Below are 24,998 nucleotides of genomic sequence, written 5' to 3'. Positions count from 1 at the left end.
ATCATCATTGACCTTGATTGTCAATATTTATGTATTTTTTTTATTTTAGTATTTATATACCACTTATAGCCTAAGTGGTTTACATTCAGGTACTCAAGCATTTTTCCCTATCTGTCCCAGCAGGCTCACACTCTATCTAATGCAGTGTTATTCAACAGCCGGTCCGTGGACCGGTGCCGGTCTGCAGAAATTTTCTGCCGGTGCACAGGGCCAGCACGTCGATTGGACAGAAGACAGTGTTCTTGCCGCCGGTCCACGGTGCGATCAACGTGGCATCTTCAGGCCGGCTCCCTGAGTGCTACAGTGCACAAAGCCATGGGAAAAGGCTCCTAAGTGCGTCCTGCGCCTAAACCGGAAGCTTTCTCTCTGATGTTGCAATGTTAGAAGGAAGGCTTCCAGATGAGGCACGGGATACGCCGCTGCCCACAGCTTTGTGCACTGCAGCACTCAGGGAACCGGCCCGAAGACCCCGTGTTGATTTCACCATGGACCAGCCAGAAGATAGCACTGGGGGGCAGCCCAGAAAGCAAGGCACAACATGGAGGGAGAGAGACAACAACGGTGGAAGAAATACTTTTATTTTTTTATTTAGTGATTGATTTATCTGTTCGGGAAGAAATACATTTGTTTCTTTTCCTCTGGGATTGTACTGCTTGCAGAGTCTTGCATCTTAGGGTTTGTTTGTAAATATTAGTACTTTTAGTTTTTGGTCCTGCATTTGTTTTCTGGTAGGAATGAATGTTGAAAAGCATACAGTGTGCTTTGTGTATTTTAATTTTGTGGTTAACCATTATGTGTTGTTAATATGATTATATTGTGTATGTGTATATATGAAAAATGAATTGAAAAAATGGTGTTACAATTAGTACTATTATGGCGGCAGGGTCTGGGGGGGAAATTGGGTGGAGATGGGCATGACTTAGGCCAGTGTTCTTCAACTGCTGGTCTGTGGACCATTGCTGGTCCACAAAATAATTTTCCTTACAAATTTTATTTCCACTTGTCCATAGGTGTCAAAAGGTTGAAGAACACTGATCTAAGGTATCTGGGGAAATAACATAAGAAGTTGCCTCCACTGGGTCAGACCAGAGGTCCATCGTGCCCAACAGTCCGCTCCTGCGGCTGCCCATCAGGTCCATGACCTGTAAGGTGACCGGCGTCTAAGCCCTTTTAATCCCCTTGTCCTTCTCTGTAAGCCCTTCCATAACGTATCTGTACCTATATCTGTATCTCTCAACCCCCGTGTCCTTCAGGAATTTATCCAATCCTTCCTTGAAGCCCGGTAGGGTACTCTGTCCTATTACAACCACTGGAAGTGCATTCCAGGTGTCCACCACCCTTTGAGTGAAAAAGAATTTCCTAGCATTGGTTCTAAACCTGTCCCCTTTCAATTTCTCTGAGTGCCCCCTTGTTCTTGTGGTTCCCAATAGGCTGAAGATTAAGTAACTTGTTCAGGGTCACAAGGAGCAGCATGGGATTTGAATCCACAACCTCGGGGTGCCGAGGCTGTAGCTCTAACTACTGTGCCACACTCTCCCACACTCCCTGGAAACTAGTACTTTGCCAAGGTTATTAAAAATAGCCATAGTTAAACCACTATTGAAAAAAGATAAGTCAGTTTTGGGAAAATATAGACCTATTGCTGTTTTATCATTTGTAAGGAAAATTATTGAGAAGGTAGTATTGACACAATTACAGACTTATGCAGAAAAACAGAGTTTGTTGGATTGTCATCAATATGGTTTCCATAGATGGCATAGTGTTGAGTCACTGATGGTTTCTAAGGTAGATGAATTGAAAAGAGGAATTGATAAAAATGCTGTCTTTTTTGTTATATCACTAGATGTGTCATCCGTGTTTGGTATAGTTGATAGAAGGGTGCTATTAAGTACACTGTCTAACATGGGAATAGGAGGAACAGTACTGGATTGGTTTACACCATATTTTCATGATAGATCAAGGCAGCTAAAGAGTATTGGACATATTCATTTGTACTACTAGTCTCTGTGAACCGTAGAGAACATAATGGTATTTGCGATATACAAGTGAGTTTTTATGTTATGTTATGTTTATGTTATGTCTTTATTATTTAACCTATATCTTGCATCTTTAGGTGAAGTTTTTTGTAAGTGAATTAGTTATCATCTAAGGTATATGCAGATGATATACAATTTTTTTTCCCCCCTATGGTAAATTGGCAAAATGAATTGGGAAAAAAAAAGTTGATAGCATACTTGTGCACAATTAATGTGTGGGTGAGAGAGCATAAATTGATTGTGAACCTTGCAGAAACTGAAGTGATGTTGGTAGCAAGGGTGGAAGATCCTTTTTTGGCCAGAATCTGTGGAGGTAGATTCTGTGACATTTACAGTATGAAAGAAGATGAAAATTATGGGTATTTGGATAGATTCCCTTTTGACTATGAAAAATCAGATTTTGCCTGTAGTTCAAACCAACCTTTTTCAAATGTGTTTATTGAGTAGATTAAAACTAATGCTTCCATTGTTTGATTTCTGTATGGTGGTTCAAAGCATTGTGCTACAGCATCTAGACTACTGCAATGCTCTATAGTTGGGTATGTCATTAACCAATTATGGATTTTTGCAAGTGGTTCAGAATGCTGCTTCACGCTTCATTTTTGGATTTGGAAATTTGAGCATGTGACTCCATTTTTATGCCAATTGCATTTGCTACCAATTAAATTTTTTGCAGCATTTAAGGTATTGGTGTTGATCTTTCAAGCTATTCATGAAAAAATACCAGTGTATCAATCCCAAGTACTGATATTACATAAACCATGTTGGTCATTGAGATTGGAGAATATAATGTATCTTTCTGTGGATGGATTGCAGAAAGTAAGATATGCCAGTGCAAGGAGTACTGCTATTTTGGTAGTCAGATTTAAGCTATGGAATAATTTGCTTGAACAATTGAAAATGATTAAGAATTTGCAGCGCAGCTTTGTAAAACAGGCAGTTAGTTTTAAGAGGACTATAAATTATTCATTTTGGCCTGGTGGATGGTAGTATACCCCTATCATTATTCTCTTTCTTTTCACACATGAGATTTCTATCCATAAAGATTCCCTGGTACATTCTGTTTTATGCTGAACTTTTCATTTGGATGACTCAAAGCTTTCTTTAATATATAAGAAAGCTTTTATTAAACTCAAACTTTTACACAGAATCAAACCATTTCTGGATCATTCTCAATTAAGAAATCATAGGACAGGCACATGGGATCTATAAGGAGAGGAGGAGGTAGTGGATGCTGTGGATGGGCAGACTGGATGGGCCATTTGGCCTTTATCTGCCATCATGTTTCTAAGTATTGCAAGCAGCAGTCATAGTCAGATTACTGTTTATTGTTTTGCAAAGATTGCCAGATTCACAACTTTGATGAATATAAACTGTTCAAAATGCAATAGCTAAATTTATCTAGTGGGGGATGATCTACTGATCATGCCTCCCTGTTCTTGATAAGGTTACTTTGGCTGCCAGTAAAGTCAATAACCGAATTTAAGATACTGATGTTCGTTTTTAAAATATTGCATGGATTAGACCCAGATTATCTTCAAAATATTACCTCCCTCTATTCAGCTAGACTCCAGAAGTTAGACTAAATATACCTTCAGTCTCCACAGATCGAAAATTTACTATCAAACAGAGATCTTTGGTAGGTAGCAGTCCTGACCTAAGGAATAAATTACCACATGATATTCGAGAAATTGACAGCTGTCAAATCTTACTTATTTGCTCAATATCTGACAGTTATTTAAATTAGAGGTTTACCCACCCTTTTACAAAACTGCAATAGCATTTCTGGCGCGCTTTATGAGTATCGGGAGCAGTGCACAGCATTCAGTGCGCCAGCCTGCGCTAAAAACTGCTATTGCAGTTTTGCAAAAGGGGGAGGGGGTAATGCTGTTCTTAATTCTATTGTAATTAAATGGGATTTATCTCATTTTTATTTTAGCTGTGATCCGTCTTGAGCAGTATTCTGGTTAAACAGAATAGAAATGACCTGATTATATTAGATTAGATTATAATGCAACCTCTCCACCAGTTTGATACTCCCTATCATTGCAAAATAATTTGTACTCTGGTATCACAGTGTTGGTTATTCTGCTTCCATCAGGTCTCTGAGATGTGTGTTATATCTACTTCTTCATTTGGTGCTATATAGTCTTCCTCTCCCTTCTTATTTTGTATACATACATTTCAAATTAATGTGTTTGGTTTCCATTTATAACCTGCTTAGTAGTTGACAAGGATAATTTGGAATCTTCCAGTTCTTTTTGCTCTTTACCTATGTAAAAGCACCTGGGGGTTTTTTTTTGTTAGAAATGTTTGAAAGCAGCATCTATTTTTGCTAGAGTCTAGAAGGGGCAAAATTTTAATGCACTGAAATCTGACAAATGTTGCAGTGGTTTTACTGCATCTGCCTCTCCAACCTGTTAAAATCAAGCACAAAAAACAGAAAGAGAATCCAATCACAAAAGGGTCCTTTTTACTAAAGCTTAGCATGTGCTAATGGACATCAGCATGTGCTAAGTGCCATGTGGTCCTTTGGTATAAAATAGGATGCATAGCATTTATGCCCCTCCCCTCCCCCTTTACTAATAGCAACTGTTAGAGAATAAACTGGGGTGAAGTGTTCATCATAGGTCTTGTATGAGCAATAAATTGCTAACAAGCTAATATTTAACATCTTTTGGTATGGAAGAGCGGAGCGTATGTTTTACCTTGAAAGCTTAAAAAGCAGAGGTGAAAGGGTTGGGTAGCCGTCAGGCTTTAGATAAGTGCTCTTCTTCACTGGTCTTCCAGTGTATATTTACACACCAGATTGTTAAATATTAGCTTGTTAGCAATTTATTGCTCATATAAGACCTATGATGAACACTTCACCCCAGTAAGGACACAAAGTACAAATACAGTAGTATCTTGGGTGTTTGAGGTCTTGGAGAGAAACTATTTAGAACTTTATACCAGTTTGTTCTCTAACAGTTGCTACTATATAATGTTGAACAAATTGTAATTTTCGATATTCCATTTGGATTATCCCCCTTTTACTAAGCCGCGGTAGAGGTTTCTACCGCAGCCTGGAGTGCTAAATGCTCCGATGCTGCTCTGATACTCATAGAATTCCTACGAACATCAGAGTGGCATCGGAGCATTTAGCGTCCCGGGCCATGGTAGAAATCTCAACCACGGTAAAAGAGGGCCTTAGTGTGCACCGATGTCAATTACCCCCTCTTCTATGAAACCGCACTAGCGTTTTGTAGCGCAGAGAGCTGCGCTGCTCCCGACACTCGTTGAGTTCCTATGAATGTTGGGAGCAGCGCGAGCCATTCAGTGTGGCTCCCCGCGCTAGAAACTGCTAGTGCAATTTCGTAGAAGAAGGGATTAGTATATGCTAAGATTTAGAGCCCCTTTTTACAAAGCCATGATAACAATACTGCCATGATAAATGCACCAAAACCCGTAGCAAATGAAAGGGCTTTGCTGCATTTACCTTGGCAGCATTGCTACTGTAGCTTTGTAAAAGGGGCCCTTAGTAAAAGGGGCCACTAAGATTGCTCATAGCATTTCACATTAAAACCAGTGAAAAAGCTTCTGCAAAAGTGAATGTCATCAATTTTCATGTTTTAGTGTAAATACTTCCGCTGATCAATGGCAAATAGTTTCAGAAATGTGCAAATTGTTTCATGAGTTTAGCTTTTGTGTCGTGGAGAATATTATATGTCCTCATAAATCAATCATGCATGTACCACCTTTTTTGCTTTCTGCAGGACAGAGGATTTTTACGGACGCCAATATAGATATTTTCAAAAAAGCCAAGACTTTCATTATAGGTCTTTATCAAGTGAAAATACTGCAGTTTGTCTTAAGATGTGATTGAAAATTCAGTCTATGACATGAAAGGCGGCTAGAGATTCACAGTAGGGATAAATTGTATTTGCACTGACAAACATGTATTGACAGACTATTCTTGCCACAAGGTGTTTTCTCCCCTTGCGCTAAGAGGTGACAAACCCTTAAAAGTGTTTGTGATTTGGCTGCCTGGGGTGCATGCAGCTTGGTGGTATAATGCTGCTTGTTTCTATGGTAACCGGAGCTCTTTGTAAAATGCATGCCTGTGTGATTGTATTTTGTTCTCCTTGTAGATGGATGAGATAAAATTAAAAGACAGAGCAGTCTACGTGCTGGAAAGAGAGTTAGGGGTTCAAGCCGGGCATGCTCAGAAACTTCAGCTCCAAAAGGAGGCTTTAGATGAACAACTGTCCCAGTTCAAAGAGTCTGATCGGCATCTGGGTAGCCCCAAACGCGAACTTCCTTATGCAAGTGGTGCAGGAGATACTTCAGATCATTCAGGAAGCCCTGTAAGCTCTTTCACCTGATCTTCACCTAAGGGAAAGAAAAAAAAAAAAAAGACACTCTTGATGCGCACAAAATGAAGCGAGCCAGAGCTTTCCCTCAGCAGTAAATGAGGAAACTAAGGAACAATCCTTAGGGTTCCCAGAAATAGCCTTAATTGTTGTTTTTTTAATCTAGATGGATGATGGGAGAGGATTTACTTTGGTTCAGTTTTATTTTTATAATGGTGGTGGTGGGAGGGATTGTCTTAGGATAAATTAATGTATTTTAAAGATGTTATTATCCATTCTTTGGCTTTGGCAAAGTCTCTGCTGGCAAATATTGTATTAGTTATATTGAATGAGTGGCATATATGTATATTGACATGAATTTAACTTGCTTTGTGTTATTAAATCACTAAAGGGAATGTCTACTAAATGCTGAGTTTTACTAAATGGCAGTAGAGGTTTCTACCATGGGCCGGTGAGGTAAATGCTCTGATGCTCATAAAATTCTTATGAGTGTCAGAACATTTACCTTGCTGGCCTGCGGTAGAAATCTCTATCGCCATTTAGTAAAAGGAGCCCAAAGTGTGTTAACAAATGGGTTTAGCGCTCGCTAATGTGAGACATTCTAGTGCACCCAGGAAATATAGTAATTTGCAATACTTCTCTTTCAAATCATAGTAACATAGTAACATAGTAGATGACGGCAGATAAAGACCCGAATGATCCATCCAGTCTGCCCAACCTGATTCAATTTAAATTTTTTAAATTTTTTCTTCTTAACTATTTCTGGGCAAGAATCCAAAGCTTTACCCTATACTGTGCTTGGGTTCCAACTGCTGAAATCTCTGTTAAGACTTTCTCCAGCCTATCTACACCCTCCCAGCCATTGAAGCCCTCTCCAGCCCATCCTCCACCAAACGGCCATATACAGACACAGACCGTGCAAGTCTGCCCAGTACTGGCTTAGTTCAATATTTAATCTTATTTTCTGATTCAGATCCTTTGTGTTCATCCCACGCTTCTTTGAACTCAGTCACAGTTTTACTCTCCACCACCTCTCTCGGGAGCGCATTCCAGGCATCCACCACCCTCTCCGTAAAGTAGAATTTCCTAACATTGCCTTTGAATCTACCACCCCTCAACCTCAAATTATGTCCTCTGGTTTTACCATTTTTCTTTCTCTGAAAAAGATTTTGTTCTACGTTAATGCCCTTCAAATATTTGAACGTCTGAATCATATCTCCCCTGTCTCTCCTTTCCTCTAGGGTATACATATTCAGGGCTTCCAGTCTCTCCTCATACGTCTTCTGGCGCAAGCCTCCTATCATTTTCATCGCCCTCCTCTGGACCGCCTCAAGTCTTCTTACGTCCTTCGCCAGATACGGTCTCCGAAATTGAACACAATACTCCAAGTGGGGCCTTATCAATGACCTGTACAGGGGCATCAACACCTTCTTCCTTCTACTGACTATGCCTCTCTTTATACAGCCCAGCATCCTTCTGGCAGCAGCCACTGCCTTGTCACACTGTTTTTTCACCTTTAGATCTTCAGACACTATCACCCCAAGGTCCCTTTCCCCGTCCGTGCATATCAGCTTCTCTCCTCCCAGCATATACGGTTCCTTCCTATTATTAATCCCCAAATGCATTACTCTGCATTTCTTTGCATTGAATTTTAGTTGCCAGGCATTAGTCCATTCCTCTAACTTTTGCAGATCCTTTTTCATAATTTCCACTCCCTCTTCGGTGTCTACTCTGTTACAAATCTTGGTATCATCTGCAAAAAGGCACACTTTTCCTTCTAACCCTTCAGCAATATCACTCACAAACATATTGAACATGATTGGCCCAGCACTGATCCCTGAGGGACTCCACTACTCACCTTTCCTTCCTTCGAGCGACTTCCATTAACCACCACCCTCTGGCGTCTGTCCGACAGCCAGTTTCTGACCCAGTTCACCACTTTGGGTCCTAACTTCAGTCCTTCAATTTTGTTCAACAGCCTCCTATGAGGAACTGTATCAAAGGCTTTGCTGAAATCCAAGTAAATTACATCTAGCATATGTCCTCGATCCAGCTCTCTGGTCACCCAATCAAAAAATTCAATCAGGTTCGTTTGGCACGATTTACCTTTTGTAAAGCCATGTTGCCTCGGATCCTGTAACCCATTAGATTCAAGGAAGTACACTATCCTTTCTTTCAGCAAAACTTCCATTTTTTTTCCAACAACTGAAGTGAGGCTCACCGGCCTGTAGTTTCCTGCTTCATCCCTGTGACCACTTTTATGAATAGGGACCACATCCGCTCTCCTCCAATCCTCAGGAATCATTCCTGTCTCCAGAGATTTGTTGAACAAGTCTTTAATAGGACTCGCCAGAACCTCTCTGAGCTCCCTTAGTATCCTGGGATGGATCCCGTCTGGTCCCATTGCTTTGTCCACCTTCAGTTTTTTAAGTTGCTCATAAACACCCTCCTCCGTGAACGGCGCAGAATCTACTCCATTTTCTCGTGTAACTTTGCTAGATAATCTCGGTCTTTCTCCAGTATTTGTTTAGCACATTCGCTTTCTCCTCATCACTTTCCACATATTGGTTCCCAGCATCTTTTAGCCTAGCAATTCCATTTTTCATCTTCCTCCTTTCACTAATATATCTGAAAAAATTTTTGTCTCCCTTTTTTACATTTTTAGCCATTTGTTCTTCCGCCTGTGTTTTCGCCAGACGTATCTCTCTCTTGGCTTCTTTCAGTTTCACCCTGTTGTCCTTTCTGCTCTCCTCTTCTTGTTTTTTTTTTATATTTCACGAACGCCAACTCTTTCGCCTTTATTTTCTCAGCCACTAGGTTGGAGAACCATATCGGCTTCCTTTTTCTCTTGTTTTTATTGATTTTCTTCACATAAAGGTCCGTAGCCATTTTTATTGCTCCTTTCAGCTTAGATCACTGTCTTTCCACTTCTCTTATGACCTCCCATCCTAACAGCTCTTTCTTCAGGTACTCTCCCATAGCATTAAAGTCCGTATGTTTGAAATCTAGAACTTTAAGTATCGTGCGGCCGCTCTCAACTTTAGCCGTTATATCAAACCAAACCGTTTGATCGCTACTTCCCAGGTGAGCACCCACTCGAACATTAGAGATACTCAATCCATTTGTGAGGACCAGATCCAATATCGCTTTTTCCCTTGTGGGTTCTGTCACCATTTGTCTGAGCAGAGCCTCTTGAAAGGCATCCACAATCTCCCTACTTCTTTCTGATTCTGCAGACGGAACATTCCAGTCTGCATCCGGCAGGTTGAAATCTCCCAACAGCAGAACCTCCTCTTTCCTTCCAAACTTTTGGATATCCACAATCAGATCCTTATCAATTTGCTGCGATTGAGTCGGAGATCTGTAGACCCACATAGATAGAAGTTCCATCTTCTCTTTTCAGAGCAATCCATATCGCTTCTTCCTCTCCCCAGGTCCCTTGCATTTCGGTCGCTTGGATATTGATCTTTACATAGAGAGCTACTCCTCCACCTTTTTGACCATCTCTGTCCTTCCTAAAAAGATTATATCCCGGTATGTTTTTATCCCATCCATGTGATTCACTGACCCATGTCTCTGTGATAGTGACAATATCTAGATCTGCCTCTAACATCAGGGCTTGCAGATCATGAACTTTGTTGCTTAGACTGCGAGCATTTGTGGTCATCGCTTTCCAGCTATTTTTCAGTGATAATCTCCTTTTTCGTATGGATTTTTATTTCATTTCACTTTCCGTTGCAATACTAAGAAATGAGTTGCTGATATTGCTTATGTTGCAGTCTTTACTACTATCACTTTACTACTACTACTAATTTTGATGGGAGAGCACTTGCCATCGCCTAAGAGCTCCTGTGATATGAATGTGCTAACCAGTTAGAATGCAGTAACTTGAACATGCAAGATAGCATGTCCATGACCATTCTCCAGCCCTGACACGCCCTCTCCAAAAAATAAATACAAAAATCAAAAGATACAGTATGCTTAGTGCACACAAAGAGGTTTCTTGCCACAAATCATTTTCATGCACTTTATAATAAGTGTTTTTGGGGTCCTTATATTCAGGCGCCTATAGAATATGCCTTAGCATGTGACACGTGCTAATCTTTAGTGCACGCTAAATCGTTTAGCGTGCCTTAATAAAAACGCCCCTTTGTGTTTGCAAAGTGTGCATTAGGGCTTAACACCTTTTAGTAGACATACCCCTAATTATTTTTTAGTAGGGATGTGCATTCATTTGAAATGATGTGAGAAATGTCAACCTTTCCTGTACTGCTTCATGCCATTTTTAACCTAAAAGGAAAAAATATTGTTTTTCCTCTGTTATCAAAAGAGCTTATTGTTATATCCTTATCCTTATCCCTTACAATAGTTTGCACTAATGCCATTGAACTTCAAACAAACAAAAAAAGTAAAAATCTGAATGTAACAAAAAGAAACATTACTATCTTGGGAAATTAACCTTTTTGTGCCCATATTATTTAACAGATAATCTGCCAGCAAGGAGCATGAAAGGGTTAAATGAAAGAAAACAATTTGGTCTGCACACTCCTATTTATTAGAGATGTAATATAGATTAGAGTATAAGCTAAAGTACATAAATTCAGCAGATACTGTATAGTATAATACCCCTCGTTTACAAAGGTGCGCTAAGCTTTTTAGCACACACTAAACATGCGATAAACGCTAACGTGTGCATGTTATCCTATGGATGCGTTAGTGTCCGTATAGATTTAGTGCACGCTAAATCTGCGCTAAAACGCTTAGTATGCCTTTGTAAAAGAGGGCCGATATGTTACTCTGCTTCTTCAACTTGTGTTGTCTCATACTGTATATGCTGAGTGCTTGCAGTCAATATTCCTAATGGATTGAATGTGCCTCATTGATATTCTCTGTGCTCTTGTATCATATTCTGCAATGCTCTATTAATTAATACCCCCCACCTCACCCCTTTTTACAAAGCTATGCTAGCGGCTGCCACATGGCAAAAACCCCAAAGCCCTTTAAATCCCTATGGGCTTCGGGGCATTTACTGCAGCAGCCACGCTATCAGGCTTCGTAAAAGAGAAGGTAAGTCTTAAGTCACCTCTTATACAATATGAAGTTTCTATGTAACAATTCATCTTTTCTACTTTAATTTGCAAACAAAAGTACAAAATTTTTAGTTAAAGAGACATTAGCAGCTTTGGTGTAAGAGATGAGAAACACTTTTTTTTTTTTAGGAGGATCTGAGCATTTAAAATGTCATTGTGTAGTGATCTTCAAAATTTTTTTCTGAACTTTTGCTAGTTGAGGCAGAGCGGCAGAGTAAGGATCATTATTTCAATATACAGTACTGTAAATCTGATATTCCTTTTGACTTGGTGTTCTGCACTGCAAAGACAGACAATTATTTGTATGTTTGAGTGGGACCTGTGAACACTGGCCATTCCAGTTTCCCAATTTTCATATCTTTGTGTTGCATCCTGAAAGAAGAAGAATGTAGAGAAAACTTACAAATGCAATCCAATCATTGCAAAAGCTTTGAACTATACATTAAGGCTTGGATTCTGTATAGGACGCCCGGTCTCAGGAGCCGCCTAAGCGGCTTTTGAGAATTGCACATGGGCAATACATGACTCCTATACAGACTCACACCTAAGCCCGCATAAAAAGAACTTGATTCTCTAACCGACGTCCATGTTATAGATGCCGGTTAGAGAATCGGTTTGCCGCTGAGCTTATCGCAGCTTATCACCTGTCGTGATAAGTTTAGTGCCAACCTGTCCCCACCCCCTGCAAAGACTACTGGCAAGAGGGATGCCCATTCCCTCCTGTTGGAACCCTCCCACCATAAATCGTGTGGCAGGAGGGATGCCCAATCCCTCATGCTAGAATCCCCACTCCCCATAGATCGCCATCATGAGGGATGCCCAGTCCTTCCTGCCCGGCACCCCCCGTAGATCGCCATCAGGAGGGATGCCCAGTCCCTTCAGCTGGACCCCCATCCCCCTGCTGGACCGCCCAGACCACCCTTTCTACGTTTGACCCCCTCCACCCCTATCTGGAGCCCCCCACCAGGACCCCCCAACCCCCCAGACCCTCCTCTAACCTGTGTTTCATGGCTAGCCTCCTTTGAATGGTGGGCCTATCCCTTCCCAGTGCATTGTTGGATGCACTGAGGAGAGACCTAAGACCTGATTAGCAGATTCCGGTTGGCCCAGGTGCCTAAGGCCCCTCCTATGGACGGGGCCTTAGGCACCTAGGCCAATCAGGCCTTAGGCCCCTTCCCAGTGCATCCCACAATGCACCAGGAAGGGGCAGGCCCACCATTCAGATGAAAGGCCTGCCTGCTGGCATCAAAGGTTAGAGGGGGGTCCAGGGAGTGTCCAGGTGGGGATGGAGGGAGGTCCATGGGTTGGGTTGGGATGGGGGTATCCGGCAGGAGGGATTGGGCATCCCCCCTGCCAGAAATTTTATAATGGGGGTTGTTCCGGCAGGAGGGACTGGGCATCCCTCCTGCCAGCGATCTATGGGGGGTGCCAGGCAAGAGGGACTGGTCATCCCTCCTGCCAATGAGATATGAGGAGGGGTGCCAGGCAGGAGGGACTGGGCATCCCTCCTGCTACGATCATTTGGGGGGGGGGGGAGATTAGCGGCCACCGTCACTAAACTTATTGTGGCAGGGAGATTCTTTGCCGCAATAAGCTCAGCAGTTGTGTCTACTTACAATGTAGGCCAGCATTTTGCATTACATGCGTCTCCTGCTGGCCTAGGTAGATGTGTATGGTTGCTTAGGTCCGTCTAAAGCTACTTTCAGGCCAAACCCCGGCCATGCCTAGCCTTAGGTGAGCTTGCAAGCCTCTCTAGGTTCCCGGAGGCGTCTCTAATTTAGGTGGCATGCCTCAGGAGGTGGATTTTTTTTTAAACTTGCATACCACCGCCTACAATCGGGACACCGTTTATAGAATTTGCCCCAAAACGTGAAAGAAAAAGATTTTAAATATTCACATCATTGTCAGATTTTTGTTAAAATAATATTGTTCTTTTAAAGATGATAGAAAATTGTATGCTGACAGAATAAAGCCTCTATTTCTTACATATCATATGCGTCTTTGAACAAAATGTTTCAAGATTAGATTTAAACCTATCCAAAGAAGATTCATAATGAAGATAAGAAGGCATGGTATTTCATAAAGTAGGAGCTGTAACTGAAAAAATAGGTTTAAGAGTGGTGTCATATGAACAGAAGGAACAGTAAGAAGGTTTTGATGGTTAGAGCGTAATGTTCTTGAGAGATTATATGGAAGAAGTAGTCTATCTATGGATACTGGAGAATGTTCTTGTCTAGTTTTAAAAGTAAGAAGAATATCACATAGCCAGACTATAACCTAAATTGTAATTAGTGCCAATTAAGTAAGTGCTTGTTAACTCCAATAATTAAATCATTGGAGCCCATTAACTATTTTGGGGCTGATCTGGGATCCATGCATTTTGTAGAATTGGGCATAAGCACATGGTATTTTATTTATTTATTTAATTTTATGGGAGGGGTCATGTCAGGGGCAAAGAATGGGCATGGACATGCTATTCGGTTGTTGTGTTAACATTAATGCACACTCTGGGCTAGATTCACTAAGCAAACCGATTGTGATGCATGTCGGTAACAAAAATCTTATGCACGAATACAGGATGACCGGGGCGGTACTTGTAAACACCTCCCAGGAAAGAGACTTTGGAGTTCTGAATGACAAGTCAATGAAGCCATCCACACAATGTGCGGCAGTGGCGAAAAGGGCAAACAGAATGCTAGGAATGATAAAGAAAGGGATCATGAACAGATCGGAGAAGATATCATGCCGCTGTACCGGGCCATGGTGCTCACCTGGAGTACTGCATCCAGCACTGGTCACCATACATGAAGAAGGACAAGGTACTACTGGAAAGGTTCCAGAGAAGAGCGACTAAAATGGATAAGGGGTTGGAGGAGTTGCCATACAGAAAGAGATTAGAGAAACTGGGCCTCTTCTCCCTCGAACAGAGGAGACTGAGAGGGAACATTATCGAAACATTCAAGATACTGAAGGGAATAGACTTAGTAGATAAAGACAGGTTGTTCACCCTCTCCAAGGAAGGGAGAACGAGAGGGCACTCTCTAAAGTTGAAAGGGGATAGATTCCGTATGAACGTAAGGAAGTTCTTCTTCACCCAGAGAGTGTTAGAAAACTGGAACGCTCTTTCGGAGTCTGTCATAGGGCAAAACACCCTCCAGGGATTCAAGACAAAGTTGGACAAGTTCCTGCTCAACTGGAAAGTACGCAGGTGAGGCTGAGCTCATTTAGAGCACTGGTCTTTGACCTAGGGGCCACCGCGTGAGCGGACTGCTGGGCACGATGGACCAATGGTCTGACCCAGGAGCGGCAATTCTTATGTTCTTATGTATACCGATCGGTTTGCGACCCCGGCCCGATTCACTAACCTTCTGGCCTATCCTGTCCAAACCCGATCTGATCCACGCATGCAAATGAGGGAAATGGCATGCAAATCTAGGAAGGCAGCGATTCACCAACATTTTTCAGGCATACCGACTGGGCTGGCCAATCCGAAACCAAGCGACTGATGAGGACCAGTCATTCACTCCTTTCTGCTTTTTTCCATGCTGAAATACCAGCAATTCAGACATGAAACTCCCTGCTTGCAGCTGACCATGATTACAGATAGATTAATTTCCACATGGAGCAGGAGAAACTCTATTCATACTTTTTGTAAAGTGTGGGGCAGTCATGTGTGTGCTACGTGGAGGAGCAAGGACACCACAATACATTTTTTAAGCAAGAGCAGCAGCAGAAACAGTCCTTGAGGGAGTTAATAAAGAAGAGCTTAAGGAAAATAAGTTTATAAAGGGTTCAGCCCTGAAAAAACTCTACTCTCTGCTACTCTGCCTGCCTCCTGTGTTCAAGCAGCAAGCCTGCTGAGTCTGTAGGGAAAAATGCCAGCCTGACTCTCCTGCTCTCTGCCGCCCTTCTCCGCAGTGCAGCCCTGCTTTAAAACCATGGGCTTGCACTGCGGGGAAAGGGTAGCAGAGCAGGGTAGGTTCCGTGTTCAGTTCCGTAGTCTGGCAGTTCCACCCCTCAACTTTTTTAAAAGAGGCTGCAGCGAGTCCGCCTTTGCCTTTGCCTGCCATTACTTCCCCAACCCGTCCCCCTTTGTTTTGACCTCGCTGGTGCTGGAGAGCGGCAAATGCGCAGATCGCATGTATAGCCATCAATGATGGTCTGTGCATGCGTCACGATCGGTCTTCAGCGATCCGTGGGATCGCTTGTGGGCGTGTTTCCAATTAGGTCATTTCCATGGGGAGCCTTTAGTGAATGGGTCGCCCAGCAAGACTCGGAAATGGATCGGAACAAGATCAGACAGGTAAAGGGGCTTTAGAGAATCTAGCCCTTTGAGACAGATTCTGTATAGGGTGACCAAAGTTGAACAAGCAAATTGACCACCCAATTTAATTAACAAGCTAATCGGTGCGAATAAGTGACAATTAACAAGTAATAATTAACACCCATTAGACGATGTTCACAACTTTCTAAGAACATTCTATAAAGTAATGTGTATAAACTCTATCTAGCACACAAATTTCAAAAGGAGCATGGCCAGGGGATGAACATAGGAGGATCGTGGGCATTTCTAAAAGTTAGTTTCACTGTTATTAAATATGCCTGATCTGTGAAATAACTTAAGTGAAGGTATTAAGCCATTTTTTTTGTACAGGCACTAAGCATGATTCTGAATATGATGAGTAACTTTTATTGAATTTCACTAAGCGTCATTCTGGTTGGCACCAATTTTTTTAGGTGCTATTTATAGAACTGGGAGGTAACTGAATAAGCAATCTTAATACGGGAGCCTTTAGCACCTCCGAAATAGTGCTCATGTGTTAATTTTGTAAAATGGCTGCCTGCTAGTAGAAACATCACACAGCCAGAACTCAGTCATTAGAAAAAAGGCAATTTATGGCCATATTAGAATTGGGTGTAGAGTGTGGGAATAGCCTGCTTAAGGGTGCGCTGAGCTCATGTACTAGTGCAGCTTAGTGAAAGGATCCCTTAATATTCAAACCTTTGCATTCCTCTTTATTTTAGTATATGGAATAGTAGAATACAATTTTGTTTCAGGTTTTTTCTATCTGACCTTTAGAATGTTGCCACAGCCTTTGTATAGGCTGGAGTATTGCATTCATTTCTGGTCGCCGTATCTCAAAAAAAAGATATAGTGGAATTAGAAAAGGTTCAGAGTAGAGCAACCAAGATGATAAAGGGTATGGAATACCTCCCATATGAAGAAAGCCTAAAAAGGTTAGGGCTCTTCAGCTTGGAAAAGAGACAGCTGAGGTAAGGTATGATTAAAGACTATAAAATCCTGAGAGGCGTAGAATGGGTACAAGTGGATCAATTTTTTTGCTATTGAGACAGACAAGGAGAAGCCACTGCTTGCCCTGGGTTCAGTAGCATGGAATGTTGCAACTATTTGGGTACATGTGATCTGGATTGATTACAATGGAAACAGTATGCTAGGCTAGGTAGACCATTGGTCTGACCTAATATGGCTTCCCCAGGACCTCTAGTTACTGAGCTGTGATCCCTTCAAAAGCTAATCTTGCTTTCACTCTCTGTACCATTGAACTCAGAGAGATTTCATGTTGCTGGTGAAATCAAACTCTGGGAAGTAAGGCTAATTAAAAAATAAAATTGTCATTTCAAACAATAATTAGGAGAAATTCCTCAAACTGTGCAAACATGTTTGCCATTTATTTAATAGAAGAATTTTCATTTTACAAAAAATAAAAGAGATTATTCAATACAGGAAGAAAGCAATTTTCAGCTTTTTAAAAACATGTTCAGCAAATGTTATGATGAAAAAATGTTAGCGGCAATTTTTGTCCTTTAGGACTTTCTTTATTGTTGTGTCCTCATCCCATGTCCTAGAAGTATAGAAATATGGAAAATAATGTCAGAAAAAGTCCACATGACCTAATTAGTCTGGTCTTCTTTATCAACTGCCCAGCTCTACAACTCCTTCCTCTTCCCCAGAGGTCCTCTGGGCTTGTCCCATATCTTCTTGAATTCAGATACAATCCTTGATCCCTCACCTCTGATAGAAGGCTGTTCCACATATCCACCAGCCTCTCAGGAAATAAATAATTTCTTTTATTGCTCCTTCATCCAATGACTATTCATGCAAGAGCTTTCTTTCAATGAAGAGGTTTACTTCCTGTGTGTTTATACCACAAATGTTATTTCTCCTCTTCTACCTTTTTTCCAAAGTACACATATTGAGATCTTTAAATCTGTCTCCGTATGCTTCATGATGAAGGCTGCTTGCCATTTTAGTAGGGACCTCTACAAGTCTCCTATGATATATTTTGAAGATGCAATCTTCAGAATTGTTCATAGTACTTCAAATGATGTTTCATCAGAGTCTTATACAGAAGTACTATCACCTCCTTTTTTTCTGCTGATCACTCCTCTGTCTGTGTATCCAAGCATCCTTCTGGCTTTTGAGTCGCCTTGTCTACATTTTTGGATTTCTTAAAATCATCAGATACACCTGCTCATTTATACACAGAATTTCACTTCTTATACTGTACCATTCCCTTTGTTTTTTATAAGTCAAATGTAAGACCCTATATTTTTTAGCATTACATCTTACCTTCCAAATTCTAGAGTATTCTTCAAGCTTTGCTAGATCTTTCCTCATGTTATCCACTCTTTCCATAGTTTCTGCCTGTTGCAGATTTTGGTATCATCCACAAAGATGAAATTGAGCTTCTGCCATATATTTTATAAAAATGTGGAAATGATCAAGACTAAAGACCAATCCTTGTGACATATCACTGGTAATATCCATAGCCTCAGAGTGAACTCCATTTACTCTGCTCTTTGGTACATCCCACTCAACCACTTCCTGATCTAGTTACTCATGTTAAGGCCCATATCAAGTGCCCTCAGTTTGTTTACGAGATGCCTGGACTGACTATCAATGCAAATCAGGCAACTCTTAACTTCAGCCATTTTATGCTCCTGAACCACTGTTCCCTCTAAGCTGAATGGCAATCCTCCAACTGCATTGCTGCCAGTGAGGGGGGGGGGGAGGGGGGTGATGCTTCAATATTTTATTTACAGTTGCAAGGAGGAGTAAATTTCCTTGAAGTCCTGCAGAACTTGCCTGTCCCTCAATATTGAAAATGTGATAGTGAAACAGCACCACCCACTGACAAGACTGTAGGTGAAGGAGGATTGCTCTCAGAGGGAACAGTGACCTGAACAACTCTGGCTCTATCAAGATAATGCCAAGGTAGTTTGTAAGGATATTCAACTATTCTATCCAGATAGTGCAGCTGAAAATCCGTGGTTAGGCCTAACTTAGCCTTTTATCCATATAATGGCACCTGTTCTGGATGAATGGCTTTGAATATTGTCCTTCTGGCTGTGCTATTTTGCTTTCACTTTTTTTTTTTTTTTTATATATATTTTGCAAATCTCTAATAAGAAGTCAGGGGAACAAGAAAACCATATTAGAAAGATGAGAAGATTTAAGTTACACATATCTTATGTGTTCTTACCCTTTGATTAAAGGCTTTCTCAATAGATTTGGATCTCATACATTTACATGAATATATATGAGATAGATTAGCATACAGCAGGTCTATGAACAAGATTAATTTGCATGTAACGGGATTCACAAGTTCCATTTTTAGGGACTGCAAATGGGCCACATTTTTAGGATATTTTCATTGAATATGCATGAGATCAGTGGCGTAGCGAGGGTGAGAGGTGCCCAGAGTGGTGGAACCCCTCCTCTCACCTCTTCTCTGCTCCCCCCGCTCCTTCCCTGATCCCATCTGCCACATGCACCCCCTTCCCTTGTACCTCTAATTGAAGTTGTTGCTCACAGCAGTCATCAGTATGCTCCTCATGACCCTATCGGCTCTCACTCTGATGCCACTTCCTGTGCGTGACATCCGGAAGTGATGTCAGTGGGAGAGCCAAAGGGGTTGCGAAGAGCAAATTGTTGACCGTTGCGAACAACAACTTCAACTATAGTTATGGGGGAAGGGAAGGGAGCGCATGCATAAAGGAGAGGAAAGTGAAGAGGCAGGGGGTGGAGAGGAGGTGGGGTGATGGTGCCCCCACCAACATGGCGCCCGGGGTGAACCACCATTGCATGTGATGAATCTGCACACATATTGTATTACCTCCATTATGTGCAAAACTATATCATGCATATTCAATAAGGATATTCTGAAAACCTGATCCTTTGTGGGCCTCGAAGACTGTACTTATGCACTCCCATTTTTATTTATTTATTTTTTTTGCTGTTAACTCTTTCTTTTTTTTTTTTTATAAATCTTTATTAATTTTCAATTTGAGAACAGTGCATTAAATAAATACATGCAATTAACATCATAGACAGCACTTACAATCAATCAAATAATACTACAAAATATTTCTCCCCCCTCTTCCTCCCATCTTTCCTGGATGTGCAAATCAAAAAAGAAAAATAAAGGCATAATCCAACTAATCAGAGTTAACAAAATTCGTCAATAGACCCCATGTTAATTTAAATATTTTATTATAACATGATATTTCTGAATTTATTTTTTCATATTTATAACATAAAGTTTCCCACCAAAAGGAGAAATTAAAGGCTCCTTTTACAAAGGTGCTTTAGCGTTTTTAGCGGACGCACTGGATTAGCGCTCAAGAGGAGGTGGTAGCGGCTAGCGTGCGGGGCATTTTAGCGCACGCTATTCCGCCCTTTAAGGCCCTAACGCACCTTTGTAAAAGGAGCCCTAAGTCTAAGTCTATCCCAATTTTTTCAGTTCTTGGTAACCATTTGCATGGCTATCCCAGTCATAATGATAAAAAGTCTGCTTTAATACCTTTCTAATGGATGTTTAGTTGACAACAATGTCCAACAGATTACCACCTCATAGGATAACAGAATCGAAAACTGCAGTATCAAATTAATTTGTCCCCATATTGATTTCCAAAAATTATATAATATGTATGTTAAACTAAATTGTACAATGGAATTTTTATTGGTAATGAATTTGAATATTTATTACTTGATATTTATAGGATTAATTTTGGGATTCCATGCACATCCATTCTGTACAAAATCAATTGGTGAAATTCTTAAGATGTTGGTTGAGGCACTTTTATTTATGTTAAGAGCTGCACTGTTCTAAAGACCCCCCCTCCCCCGAATCATCTTCAAAAAAGTGGTATAGACAGAGAAAGGTTATAATATTTTGGCTACTATATATTAGAAAAAGAAGTTACTTATAAAGACTTATGTCACTATAAGATTAAAATATTTTTAAAATGCATACATTTCTGCAATGAGTGCAAAATGTCTTTAATTCACAAACAACTGAATTATATTTAATTGCAACTAGATTTTACATATTGAAAGACTAAAGGCTCCTTTTACAAAGCCCTGTCGTGATGCTGCTGCGGTAAATGCATCGAAACCCATAGGAACTGAACGAGCTTCAGTGAATTTACTGCATCAGCATTGCTACTGCGGCTTTGTAAAAGGGACCCTAAAACTTTTGAGCCTTTACATCAGAAATACTGAATCTAGTTATTGGTCATTGAAAATGTGCTTTCCATCAACACTGTTTTTCATGTCTCTTCACATTCACATTTTAATATATATATATATAGACTGTACATAAACCATTCTTGAATCATCCATGCTGTTCTTTCAATTTTGATTTTAAACTTTTCCTTGGTTAACCAAGATAATGCACACAAATTGCATTTGATGAATCAGTCTATTCAAGTATGAGTGAGTTACTTCAAGGTGTGATGTGCAGTTATTTGCAGTTGATCTTTGTTTCAGGAACAGCAGTTGGATGAAAAAGATGCACGTCGTTTTCAACTTAAAATTGCAGAACTAAGTGCAATCATCAGGAAACTAGAAGACCGCAATGCATTACTGTCAGAAGAGCGAAATGAGCTGGTAAGTAGAATTACACAGCATTCTTTTAACTTTGTGCTTTACAACTAATTTAAAAGGAAAGCATTGTGGGGCCTGTGTGCTGAAGTTTGGTAAATGTTTACCACATGAATTAGTAAGTGGTAGCTGTTAGCGCATGTGTACAATTGCAATTATTATATGACTGTGACACTTAGCATATGGGTAGAACATGAGCATGTTGTGGACATGAACAGTGCCTCAGCATCCCAACCCTGCCAATGTCTTGCTGAGTGGCGTTCATTATTGTTATTGCATGTTTTTGTGTGCTGTCACAAGAATGTTGGAGCTTGAATTAGAGTAATGACAAACATTACTCTAATTGTTAAACTTGGTAAAAGTGGAAGTGAAATGAGGGACGTGTTAGTCCAAGTTTATGGGGATAATGCCATGAAGAAAACAGCAGTGTACAAATGGATTAAGCATTTTTCTGAGGAGAAAGTGTCACTGATGAAGAGAGGTCAGGGAGGCCAGTAATGAGCAGAACTGATGAAAACATTGCATAAATTCGTCGAATTGTGCGTCAAAATCATCGGCTGACTGTGAGAAGCATAGCAAATGAAGTAAACATCAACAGAGAAACGATTAGGAAAAATTTAACTGAAAATCTTTGCATGAGAAAGGTGTGTGCAAAAATGGCCCCGAAGGAGCTCACCGACGAACAAAAGCAAAGGAGAATCAAAGTTTGCAAAGACCTTTTAGAGAGGCAAGACAATGTTTTGGGCCATGTTATCACTGGTGGATGAAACATGGGTATACTAATACAACCCAGAAACAAAGCATCAAAGTGCACAATGGAAGTCAGCCAATTCTCCACAATCCAAAATGTTCCGTAAGTCCAAATCAAGAGTCAAAACGATGTTGCTAACTTTTCTTTTGATATTAGAGGGATTGTTCATTATGAATTTGTACCAACTGGACAAGCAATTAACCAAGTTTACTATTTGAAAGTGCTGAAAAAGCTGCGTGAAAAAGTTAGATGAAAATGACCTGAACTTTTCACCAACAACTCATGGCTCTTGCATCTCAACAATGAACCAGCTCACATGGCACTGTCTGTGAGGGAGTTTTTAGCCAGTAAACAAATACAGTGGAACCTCGGTTTGCAAGTAACTCGGTTTGCGAATGTTTTGCAAGACGAGCAAAACAGTCCCACAAACCTTAACTCGCAAACCGAGCATGTCCCAATAAACGAGCATCTTCCCCTGCTCAACCGGCATCGCACCCCCCCAAACCGGCATCACACCCTCCCCCCTCGTGAAGGCCCCCCCCATGAGAACCGCATTGCACCCCCATGCTGGAAGCGGCATCCGTCCACTCGCCCTCCCACACAAGCTCCTTATCCCATCTGTGCTTGCCGGTGTGAGTGACAGAGATCCCGCCTCTTGCCTGAGCTGAGCCTTGAGCATCTGTGCATGCTCAAGGCCTTCTGGCTCTCGTTCTCTCCGAGATCGAGAGAGAGAATGAGATCTCGGAGATAATGAGAGCCAGAAGGCCTTGAATATGCACAGATGCTCAAGGCCCAACCCAGGCAAGAGGCGGGATCTTTCTGTAACTCGCACCGGCAAGCACAGATGGGGTAAGAAGTTTGTGTAGGAGGGCGGGCAGGCGGTGCGATGCGGTTCTCGGGGGGGAGGGGGGGCGTTTGTGGGAGGGGGTGCAATGCCGGTTCGAGCGGGGGGAGGGGGGGTGATGGAGCAGTGCCGGTAGCCTGGGGGGGAGGAGGTAGAACGAATCAAAGCGAGTTTCCCTTACTTCCTATGAGGAAACTCGCTTTGATATACGAGCAATTTGGTTTACGAGCATGCTTCTGGAATGAATTATGCTCGTAAACCAAGGTTCCACTGTAACTGTATTGGAACACCCTCCCTACTTACCTGACCTGGCCCCCAATGACTTCTTTCTTTACCCGAAGATAAAGGAAATATTGAAAGGAAGACATTTTGATAACATTCAGGCAGTGGCGTACCAAGGGGGGGGCGGGGGGAGGCGGTCCGCCCCGGGTACCAAGCCCTGAGGGGGTGCTCCCGGTCCGGTCCAGTTCCCCCCCTGCGCCGGGTGTCGCGTCTGGAAACAGCCTGCAGCAAGATCGCGATGCCAGAGATCTTTGCCTGCTTCGACTGTTTCCTCCGCCACGGTCCTGCCCCTCCTCTGATGTCAGAGGAGGGGCGGGACCGCGGCGGAGGAAACAGCCGAAGCAGGCAAAAATCTCTGGCATCGCGCGATCTTGTTGCAGGCTGTTTCCCCAGGGCAGTAGCGTACCAAGGGGGGCGAGGGGGAGGTCCATCCCGGGTGCCGCCTTAGGGGGGGGGGGTGCACAGCTGGCCCGGTCCCTATCGCGCTCCTACCCTCCCAGCGAAAGCAGCATCGGCGCCATTATCGAAAAAGGTAATGGCGCCAGGCCTTGGAGCACCAAGGCAGACCGCTTCTCCCCCCTCCCAGCCGAAACCCCGCTGACCATCCTATCTCTCCTCCCCCAAGTGAACCTTTCCGACCCTCCCAGCGAAAGCAGCAAACCTCCCTCCAGTAGCGTCGGCTTTATCCTCCCTCTGCCGCATCACTGATGACGTCATCAGTAACGCGGCAGAGGGAGGAGAAAGCCGCGAAGGAGGTTTGCTGCTCTCGCTGGGAAGGTCGGAAAGGTTCACGGGGGGGGGGAGATAGGAGGGTCAGCGGGGGTTCGGCTGGGAGGGGGGAGAAGCGGACTGCCTCGGTGCTCCATTACCTTCTTCGGGCAGCAGCAGCGTTTACAATTCGCTGCTGTTGCCGGCTTCAGGCCTTGTTCTCTGCCGGGTCCTGCCTACTTCCAGTTTTCATGAAGACAGGACCCGACAGAGAGGAAGGCCTGAAGCGGGCAACAGCAGTGAATTGTGAATGCTGCTGCTGCCTGATGAAGTTCAGGACATCGGGGAAGGAGCAGGGAGAAATCGGCTGCTGGCTTGGGGGTGAGGGTAGGGAAAGAATCGTGGAAGTGGAGAAATCGGCACGATGGCTTTGTGCATGCTAGGGGGAGAGAGAAAGAAAGGAAAAAATAAAGAGGGGGGGCCAGGGGGAGAGAGAAAGAAAGGCAGAAATAAAGAGGGGTCAGGGGGAGAGAGAAAGAAAGGCAGAAAGAAAGAGGGGGACCAAGGGGAGAGAAAGAAAGGCAGAAATAAAGAGGGGGTCAAGGGGGAGAGAAAGAAAGGCAGAAAGAAAGAGGGGGACCAAGGGGAGAGTAAGAAAGGCAGAAATAAAGAGGGGGGCCAGGAGGAGAGAGAAAGAAAGGCAGAAATAAAGAGGGGAGCCAGGGGGAGAGAGAAAGAAGAAGGACCAGAAGAAGGACCAGAGACTCATGAAATCACCAGACAAAAAAGTAGGAAAAAAAAAAAAAAAAAGGATGATTCTAGAACTTTGCAGCGCACGAAGATGGCTGGGTAGAGGATTAGCTCTGTTGTGACAGGCAAATTTTATTAAGATTTTGGCAGTTAAAATTAAAGAAAAGTGAAGGAAAAGAGAGAATTGAAGTAAGAAATGGCTTCAGGTAAAACTAGTAAAAGTAATCCGGTGAATTCAGGAGCAGGAAGTAAAAAAAGAACAAAAATTGATTCGGTAT

At 42.2% G+C, this 24,998-nt stretch overlaps 1 protein-coding gene across 20 annotated transcripts in view; it reads left to right on the top strand.

Moving 5' to 3' along the window:
- Positions 1 to 24,998, top strand: part of JAKMIP3 (Janus kinase and microtubule interacting protein 3) — a 308,083-nt gene that overhangs the window by 141,473 nt on the left and 141,612 nt on the right. For 14 of the 20 annotated variants that reach the window (XM_033940792.1, XM_033940782.1, XM_033940781.1 and 11 more), the window contains 2 exons: positions 6,167 to 6,382; positions 21,272 to 21,391. In XM_033940792.1, coding sequence (XP_033796683.1) covers positions 6,167 to 6,382; positions 21,272 to 21,391 — 336 coding nt within the window. The remainder of the gene's footprint in view (positions 1 to 6,166; positions 6,383 to 21,271; positions 21,392 to 24,998) is intronic. The other 6 variants (XM_033940800.1, XM_033940796.1, XM_033940797.1 and 3 more) reach the window with 4 other exon arrangements.

This window comes from Geotrypetes seraphini, chromosome 4 (assembly GCF_902459505.1).
Source record: "Geotrypetes seraphini chromosome 4, aGeoSer1.1, whole genome shotgun sequence".
Lineage (NCBI taxonomy): Eukaryota > Metazoa > Chordata > Amphibia > Gymnophiona > Dermophiidae > Geotrypetes > Geotrypetes seraphini.
This window is presented reverse-complemented; position numbering and strand designations above follow the sequence as displayed.